General features: G+C 39.5%; 1 protein-coding gene across 7 annotated transcripts; it reads left to right on the top strand.

Annotated features, from left to right (window-relative positions):
• Positions 1–675: 675 nt before the first annotated feature.
• On the top strand, positions 676–9,820 carry LOC122191616. 7 transcript variants are annotated; one of them, XR_006182436.1, is made up of 5 exons: positions 676–872; positions 974–2,898; positions 5,746–5,807; positions 6,483–6,507; positions 7,858–8,364. XR_006182436.1 is itself a non-coding variant. In XM_042891941.1 (5 exons), the coding sequence occupies exon 5, from the start codon at positions 8,371–8,373 to the stop codon at positions 9,724–9,726; it is 1,356 nt and encodes a 451-aa protein (XP_042747875.1). In that variant the 5' UTR covers positions 2,558–2,898; positions 5,746–5,807; positions 6,483–6,507; positions 7,858–7,956; the 3' UTR covers positions 9,727–9,820. The 7 variants fall into 7 exon arrangements, 4 of the variants coding, with proteins under 4 accessions (XP_042747875.1, XP_042747874.1, XP_042747876.1 ...); XM_042891941.1 differs by lacking the exon at positions 676–872 and adding an exon at positions 8,371–9,820 and having other exon boundaries at positions 2,558–2,898; positions 7,858–7,956; XR_006182435.1 differs by lacking the exon at positions 6,483–6,507 and having other exon boundaries at positions 7,886–8,364.
• Positions 9,821–9,826: the final 6 nt, after the last annotated feature.

Here is a 9,826-nt window from a genome sequence, read left to right as displayed (position 1 = left end):
CCCAGGGAGGCATAGGATATCATTCAAAGATCACATTAAAATCTCTTCACATGAGAATTTCATCGTACAGAGATTTGGAAGAATAACCCCTTTATGTACAGACCAAATGTACATGCATTCTGTCTGTGAATTGTAGGAAGGTATCAGGATCATAGAATCATAGAGTGGGTTCAGCTGTAAGGGATTCCAAGGGTCAAGTTCCAAGCCTCCTGCCGCAGGCTGTGCTAACAACTTCTATATCTGATAGTAGACCAGGTTGCCTGGAGCCCCATCCAACCTGGTCTTGAACACTTCCAGGGACTGAGCATCCAAAGCCTCTTTTGGCAGCCTGTTCCAGTACCTCACCACTCTCTTGGTAAAGAACTTACCCCTACATCCAATCTATAACTTTCCTCTTTGAGCTTAAAAGCATTCCCCCTTGTCCTATCACTATCTACCCAAGTAAAAACTTGACCCCCCTCATTTTTTATAATCCCCTTTTGAATACTGGAAGTCTGCAACAATGTCTCCTTGCAGCCTTCTCCAGGCTGAATGAGCCCAGCTCTCTCAGTATGTCTTCATATGGGAAGTGCTCCATTCCTCCAGTCATCTTCATGGCCCTCCTCTGGACCCTCTCCAACAGCTCCACATCTTCCCTGTACTGGAGGCCTGTATGGGAACTACTGAATCATGGCCTGAATCTCTGATTGACCACCTGAGGTGAGCAATGAGTCATCCGTGGGAGCACAGGTGAAGGCAATTCACCTGTGCTATGAGAAGGGGAGCCTTGCTCCACCTCTTCTAGATCCCATTTAAATGCTGACTATCACTGGTGAAGGATCTCTTTTGGAGATTGTTTCTTTTGGAGTTTTCTCAGCGAGCCCAGGATAAGGGTAAGCTTTCCATCCATTCTTCTTTAGCATGGTCACCTGTTTAGCCTAACTTTTTTGTATGTTTCTTAATTATAATGTCAGTATATTGATTGATCATACAGGGCCCCACACCTGGTTGCAGTATTCCAGATGGAGCATCATGAGGGCAGAGTACAGAGGGACAGTCACCTCCCCATCCCTGCCTGCCACCCCTCTTCTGAAGGATCTCAGGATACTATTGGCCTTCTGTGCTGCAAGAGCACACCTCTGGTTCATGATCAGTTTTTCATCCACCAGGATCCCAAAGTCCTTCTCTGCAGGGCTACCCTCAAGGAGTTCTTCTCCCAGTCTGTATATATATCTGGGACTACTCCAACCCAAGTGTGAAAGTTTGCACTTTGCTACGTTGAACCTCATTAAGTTCACGCAGGCTCACCTTTGAAGTTTGTTGAGGTCCTGGATGGTGTCCATTCCATCTGTGTCAACCACAGCACTTGGCTTGATGCCCAAGGGAGCAATTTTCAAAATTGAAAAAAAAAAAAAAACTATAATTGATCCAAGAAGGGTGATTGAAGGATCCATCCACTGTATTCTAGAGATGTTTGCATGTGGCTGGGAAGAGCCCAGTGATATTGTTACATAACATTGCAGAAAAGCTTACAAATCAAATTCATAATATAATTCTCAACAGGGATGTATCATTTTGGTGATGTAATATACATCTTTGGCTGTGAAAGTGAAACTTACTAAGTAAGTTAAGAGTTTTAAGTGCAGCAATGAAATTTAGAGTTCTTGCAAGAGACATTTAATGCTATGTTCTCTGTAACATGCAATCATGAAGTTAATCTGTCTACCAGAAGAAGAAAACTAAAATGTATGGAACTCAACATTACAAGTTAGTGTTGCAGATCCAGCATGAATGTAAGAATACCAGCACAATTTTACTACAGGAATGATTCAGCTAGCAACTGCTGTGTAATTTACTGGTGCAAATTACTAGACTTCATCATTATGTAATAATCAAATTTCCCTTCACTTAAAATTTATTAGTGTTTGTTTTGGCAGTTTGTTTTTTTGTTTGTTTGTTTGTTGTTGTTTTTTATATTTCTCTATTTTACACAAGATAATTACATATCTGACTGTCTCTGGGGTGAAGTCCGCAGTTTTCTCCAACACAACTTGGCTCCACTGTGATCTCTACAGTACTTCGCGTGCTATTTGCTCGTAATCTCTGTATGCTGATGAGTGAGCATGTCCCCTTGCACGGCTGCTGGATCGATGTGAGCGGGCTCGTGCATTGCACGAAGGGCTCTGCCGTACGGCAGTTCGGTGGTCCCGTTCTGCTTCCGGATCGGTTTTGGGCCGAGACACGAGAGACATCACTCCGCCTCGCGCTCTTGCCTAGGATCTCCCCGACGGCTGCATCGGGAACCTGCGCGGGCGGCTGCAGCGAAGACGCTTCGCTTTGCGGCGTCCCAGAGGCGCAAGCGAGTTCCTCGCCGCGGCCCGGCTGGCTCTCGCGGGGGGCTACGCCAGGCCGCGCCGTCACGCTATGACTCAGCCCCGGGCGAGGGGTGCATGAGTACGGGAGAACGGCTCCACCCGGACCGGCGGGGGTGAGCGCGCAGGAGCGAGAGCAGCGCGGGTCCTTCTGGGCCCCGCAGGGCGGAGCACGTGGTTCCGCAGCCGCTCGCAGGGCGTCCCGCGGCCGTAGCGCTGCCCAAGGCACTCGAATCCCAACTACGGCCGCCACCGCCTTCCCCAGCGGCAGGTGGCAGGAGCGGGCGGCCCCGACTTTCCTCCCTCTGCGGCAGCGGAGGCCGTAGCGGAGCCGGCACAGAGGTACTCGGAGTAGCTGCTGCTGTTGGTGATGCAGAGTTAGCTCGGGAGGGGCGCGAGGGCTCCCCTTCTGCTCTCGTATCCGCACGAGGCTCCGACGGCAGCAGCGCTGCTGCAGTGGGAAAGGCGAAGTCGCGGAGCGGTGAACGTGGGGCGCGGAGAAGGGTGCGCTGCTGCCGAGACGTTCGTCAGTTGGTTCTGCCGCGCGGTAAGTAAGGGCTTCTGTCTTTAGGTTCCTATACGGGATTCTATAATGTGCACCACTTGGAAAAGGGGCTCGTTTACCAGGAGCAAGGCTATTTTTTTAGTTAAAGAAACAGCAAATAAGAAAGGTGATAGTCCTGTTTTGGGGATACTGTTGCTAACATCTGAACGGTATGTTTTAAATATTTGATAATCATAAAAGACAAATTTTTAATATATATATCTCTGTTCGAAGAAACTCCAAGTGTGGGAGTGTAATTTTACATTTAGAGAATGCATAACTTATTGAGAGAACAGTTTCAGTGTGTTGTGGTTAACCCTGATAGGCAGCAAAGCCCCCCGCAGATGCACTGTTACCACATCTCCACCCTCCCCCGGCAGAGGATACAGAAGTGGAAAGGTAAAAATGAGAAAACATGGGCTTAGCCATGTTAAAGGCAGTGTTACGGATAAAGCAAAACTTCCTGAATAACCAATAAGGAATTCATTTGCTACTTCCCATCATAAAGCTACTGTTTAGCCATTTGCAGGAAAGCAGGGCTTCATCATGAGTAACAGTTACTTGGGAAAACAAACGCTATAACTGTGTTCTCCCCTCTGGTCTGCTTTGGGGCAGCCATCCCAGCTGTCTTTACTCCACATTTCTCGTACACCTCCAACTGACTGCTCACAGATGCCCAAGGTGAGAATCAGGAAAGGCCTCATCTCTGTGTCAGCGCTGTTCATGAGTAACTAAAACATTTTGTTACCAACACTGTTCCAGTCACAAATCTTATTTGCTACAATGAAGAAAATTAAATCTCTCCCAGCCAATACTGATACAGATTATAAGTTGAAGTGACAATATTAAATGTTGTTGTGAAACTTTTGCTGGTCTGTTTCTGTCCAAGATTGCAAAGCCTATTTGTTTACAAAATGAGAAATTGGTGGTTTTTTTTTGTTTTACAGCAGAGTGTTTATGTGTGTTCCAAGAAAGGTGTGGCTAGGGAAAGGTCATGTTGCAAACTAAGTAGATGATATTGGCTTCTTTGTATTTAGGAAAGAAATAACCGGTTTAATTGTTATAGAACAATATTTTACCAGCAATTAAACACCAGTAATTAAATAATTTAAACCTTCAAAAATTATGCTTCTGCCTTTGATTCATGTAAAAGAGGGAGAACACTGGCATTTCAAAGAGAAGAATTTAAACTATCATCAGATAGTTATAAAAAAAATAAAAAAATAAAAAAAAATGAAAATCTTGTTCAAGATGTTTGTCAATCTTTGAAACTTATTTCAATTTAAACACCAGTGTTTTGTGCCATTGCTTTTGGCAAAGCTATAAAGCAGAGAAGAGAGAATGCTATTTATGACAAATAATAAATTAATAAGGCTTTTCACTAATGGTGGACTTGTTTTAGGTAGATCCCAGATACACAAATGTTAGAATGTGTAGTGTTGCTGTTCTGTTAATTCTACTGCTACTTTTTGGAGTCTGAAGTTTTGTAATCACCTCTATCAACTGACCCTTTGGAATGCATTTGTTTTGCCCTGACCCACCCTAAGGCTGGAAGGTAGAGGAATAAGGTGAAATTTATTAGAATATATATATAAACATGTATATAGCATGTATATATTAGTGTGTGTGCATATATATATATATATATATATATGTATATATATATAGACAATGTAGACGTTGTGAAAATACTGAGATGAGCAGCATAAACTGTCTTCAGCTGTCTCAACACTGTACTGAACAAACTACAATGGAAAGATACAGTGCCAAGGAGATGTGGAGAAAAATGAATAATGACCTGTGAATGAATGGCTCTTGAACTAAATTAGCACTTTGCTTTGCTTGTTAATTGTGGGATGTATACGAAAGATGATGGAAGAGTAGATCTGAAAATAGAAGTTGTACTGCAAAGGTAAAAACAGCACTCCATTTGAAGGCCAATGCTGAATAATTCCCATCCCAAAATTTTAAGATGAGATAGTGAAGGACCAATGACAGATGTTTAATAAGTGTGTTGTGATAGTAGTGGTACAGCATGTGATAGAAAGCATATGAGTAATTCATTTGTTTATGAAAGGAAAAAAAAAAAAAGATTGAGATGTATGGGAATTCTAAAGCCACATACAGGGCTTTAGAAATTTTTAGAAGGACTGCAAAAAACAAAAACAGAAAAAAAACAAAAACAAACAAACAAAAAGCATTAACTCAATTGACAAGAAATCTTTATTATGAGCTTGCAACAAAGGACAAGCTCAAATGCATCTGACCAATGTTATGCATATGCAAAAAGTATAAATCTTAGCATATATTTAAAAAGAACATTTCCAGTAACTGTAAAGTTTTTTCACTGTCACTTGCAAATATTTCTGATCACCTGTGCTAGAGACTAACTGAAACTTGGCCATTTGCACAAAAGCAATTGGTCAGGAGTGTTTCTTGTAAGATATTGGAACATCCTGTATTGCTTGATGAAAAAGTAATAAAAATGAAGACTGAAAGGAGATATGACTGCAGTCCATTAATGCAGGAGGGAGGAAGAAAGGCTTTTTACTCTTAGTAGCAATACTGAAGAAGAACTAACTGTTGCAAAGCAGTTATAATGATATCATTAGATTGATTTAGTATTAAAGCAAATCTGAATCGTATTATATTTGAATTGTAACTGGAATTAAAGCACTAAGCCTGAATGAATTATTAAAACAAAATAAAGTCTTTCAAATATGCTGGCAGCATATTTTTGAGGTTTTGAGGTACCAAGTACTCTCTATACTGAGGAAGTATAAATGTACTGTTCCTTGTTAATCTGACATTATATATTTCCTGACTAGATTTCTCTGCTGTTAATTTCAGGAGACGCAAATTCATGAATCGCGTGTCAGGAGGACCATTAATGTCATTTACAAAATAGCTAGGTATTTATTTTCTTCAGCATTCAGTTTTCTGGGGTGTCTTGAGTTCTTTGTTCAGTTCTTTGTCTTTGCTTTTGGAATCTGTTGTTGTTTTGAGATGTCTCTCACACTTCCTCATCAGAACATGTAATTACCTACCTCAATTGAGCTGATAGAATGTTACAGAAAGAGAAACGTGCATTACTGAAAACAAACAAACAAAAAAGCACAAACATATATTTAAAAAGTTATTTTCAAATATGCATGTGAACTGCAGGATTAAATTTCCAGAAGAAAACTTACCGAAGTAGCACTAAAATACCCCACCCAAGTGCCTAGTTTGATTTGCTTGAACAACTCCATATTCAAGTTTGTAATGTAAATGAAATTCTTGGGAGGCAGCTGTGTTCTTTGCGTAAGAGAAGTAAAACTTGTTTCTCAGGTAGGTGTGGTTACTATTACGCACATTACAGAACACCAACCATTTGAAATAGAAGGTACTGGCAAGTGTCTTAGGTATTGTACTAGGATTGTTTTTCCCTCAATATTGTACTATTTTGAACAATTCTTGCTCTTTATCTTAGAGGAAAAAAAAAAAAAAAACCTTGTCTGTCTGCTTTAAAAGATGCTTTCTCTTTCACATGTTCACTTTTTGAAGCACAGTTGAAAAGATGCCTTTCTGTTGTTCATTATTTATAGCCACCAAATGCAAGAGAAATAACAGGTAATAAATTAGTTGTGTATTTTTATTGGTGATATGTTGTGATATTTATTTAGTAAAAACTAATTAGCATGTAAGACTGATCAGTATGTTAAGTAATGACATAGTCAAGAAAAATGTTAAATGTTAAGTATGATTTCTGATGCTTCTGACAGTTCTTATCTGAACTTTCTCTGAATATATTAAAGGATGCTAGAAATAATATCATCCTTGGCAAATGAGGCTTTTTAAGTGTTACATTGTAAGCATAGTTCTCTTTGCTTTGATTTTTGAGGAAAGAACAACTGGGCAAATATTTCACATCATTCTAAAGACTTGGTCAAATATTGTTTTCCTATTTAGGAAATTCAGAATCTAGGTTGCAATATTTAGAAGTGAGATTATTATTTTTTTTTTTTTTTCTGGTTGAAAACTACTGAAGCAGGAAACCAGACTCTATGAGATTTTTTTTTTCAAGCCAAACAGTTAAGTTGCCAGTGATTGCAGGCACTTCCAAAGGTGTGAAGCTGCTTAGTATGATAACTTAATCAAAACTATGGATTAAGGTGTTTAGGTACTTTATTGTTCTTTTTCTTACTTTTCTTTAAATGTGTTAGTATTCTGTTCCATTACAAAGCAGTATTGAGATAGATGCTCTCAAAACAGCATTAGGCGATGTGTGGAATGTGGGGGGGAAAAAAAAGATATGAATTATTAGGTTTAATTATTATTTTACAATTGCCTGAGCAATGTGCTTTGGAAAAAAAAGCACTGTTAGAGATCTAACATACATACAGTCAGAAAATACAGGAGTGCAAAAAATGTAAGTGGTTTTTATTATGATGCCTTGGAAAAGAATGGAGGAGGGATTAAAAAAAAAAAATAAGAGAATCTTCCAAAATCTACTATACCTGTGGCAATGCTACTTTTTTTTCCCCATGGAAATCTAGGTCTTTTAATGGTGCATTTTGTTGTTTGTTTTTCTCAGCAGCTGTTTCTTTTTCATGCCCGTTAGAAACATTCTCTTCATCTTGTGCAACAGAATCAATTTATTCCATCTTCGTAATTTACCCTAATCTTCCTGCTGGAAGTCAGGGATAACTTTCTTCCACCTGTTTTCTGATCTAACTTCAATTTGAATTAATATGGGGCATGCTTCTTCCAAGAATCATTGTGGTACATGCAGGTCTTTAAAGAGACTGCTGCCACCTTAACTTTTATGGATCACATCTGAATTACTAATGATGAATTTGTATAGGAAACTTTTGTTTCAGCTTCTTTGGCAGAAATAACTAGTTGATAGTGCTATGGGCTACCTGTCAGATGTTAACAGCTGTTAACAAATGAGTGCTGCCAAGAACTTTGGCCTTATAGGTGCTCAGAAATGCCTCTGTTCCCATAGCAGTGGAAGTCCAAGAGCTGATGAACTAATTCTGCATGCATTCCATTTATTTGTCTGCCCCACGTTTGTAGGTAAGTCTGGTTCACTTTTGTTTGTATATAATTTACATAAACTCTATTTGAAAAAAATGTTATTAATTTTGGTTTAAAAATTGCTCCCTGATTATTTGATTGAATGTCCTAAAATATTTGTTATAAAACATATATATATGTATTCTTATTCTATTTTATATCAATCTCTGTAATATTCTCTTACAGTACTTAAAGAACCTTCAAGTTGCAGAAATTATTACACGCATCTGGCATATTCAGTGTCGCAGACAGTGTCATCCATCCCATTACAAACACTATGTACATCATTATTATTTTTTCATGAAAGCACAGTAGCTGGATCTTTGATTAAGTCACTTTGAAGTGACAGAGATGTTTCCCATAGCTTTTTTTCAAGTCTGTAATATCTCTTATTTAACATGTTCTTTCCTACAGATGCAGCAGCGCAAACTGCAAGGACAAAGACATTTGCATCCATATTTAGATACATTCAAAATGTTGTGTGGCAGAAAAAAATCCTACTTCGCTGGTGCTGTGTGCATTATAACACTAACATCAATGGTCACGTTTTCTTATCTTAGATTACAGAGACTTATTCACCTGCCAAAAATAGTACAAGAAGGTAGTAGGTGTAGAGGGGAAACTGCAAATAGCACAATAACACCCTTAAAGGATAACAGAACTTTTATCATCTCCCCATACTTTGATGATAGAGAAGGCAAAGTCACACGTGTGATTGGGATTGTTCACCATGAAGATGTCAAAGAACTATACTGCTGGTTTTGTTGTCAGCCCCTTGGAAAGATATACATATCAAAGGCAGAAATAGATGTTCACTCGGACAGATTTGGATTCCCCTATGGTGCTGCAGATATAGTTTGCTTGGAACCTGGAAACTGTGATCCAACACACGTATCAATTCATCAGTCTCCACATGGAGATATTGACCAGCTATCGAGGTTTGAAATAAAAAACCGCAAAGCAGAGCCCTTCTCTGCTGACTTTACAGTATGCATCTCTGCCATGTTTGGAAATTACAACAATGTCTTACAGTTTATACAGAGTATGGAAATGTACAAGATTCTTGGGGCACAGAAAGTGGTGATCTACAAGAACAACTGCAGCCAGATGATGGAGAAAGTCCTGAAGTTTTATTTGGAAGAAGGAACAGTAGAGGTAATTCCGTGGCCAATAAACTCATATCTCAAGGTTTCTCCTAAATGGCGCTTCATGCAAGATGAAACACACATTGGCTACTATGGACAAATCACAGCTCTAAATGACTGTATATACCGCAACATGCAGAGGAGCAGGTTTGTGGTTCTTAATGATGCTGATGAAATAATTCTTCCCCTTAAGCACTCAGACTGGAAAACAATGATGAGCAGTCTTCAGGAGCAAAATCCAGGAACTGGTGTTTTTCTCTTTGAGAACCATATCTTTCCAGAAACAATTACCACTCCCATGTTCAACATTTCATCTTGGAACACTGTGCCAGGTATTAACATACTACAGCATGTTCACAGAGAGCCTGACAGGAAAGAGGTAATCAATCCTAAGAAAATGATAGTTGATCCAAGAAAGGTGATTCAGACTTCAGTCCACTCTGTCCTACGTGCTTATGGGATGAGTGTGAATGTTCCAATGGATGTTGCCCTCGTTTATCACTGTCGCGTGCCCCTTCAAAGTAACCTTCCCAGAGAATCTCTCATCAGGGATACGACATTGTGGATATATAACTCATCATTAATCATGAATGTTAACAAAGTTCTCTATCAAACAGTACTGTAAGCTCAAAAGTGAAACTTTGTCCACAAAAATCAAAGGTGGGGAGTTGCCTGTGCCCCAGGGAGGCATAGGATATCATTCAAAGATCACATTAAAATCTCTT

Source organism: Lagopus leucura, unplaced genomic scaffold (genome assembly GCF_019238085.1).
Source record: "Lagopus leucura isolate 7727_CA_CO unplaced genomic scaffold, USGS_WTPT01 41807-0_obj-0_obj, whole genome shotgun sequence".
Lineage (NCBI taxonomy): Eukaryota > Metazoa > Chordata > Aves > Galliformes > Phasianidae > Lagopus > Lagopus leucura.
Note: the sequence above shows the minus strand (reverse complement) of the source record. Positions and strands in the feature narration are given on the sequence as shown.

Coding starts and splice junctions, on each gene's coding strand:
- LOC122191616 (XM_042891943.1), top strand. CDS start 8,371: ATGCAGCAGCGCAAACTGCAAGGACAAAGACATTTGCATCCATATTTA.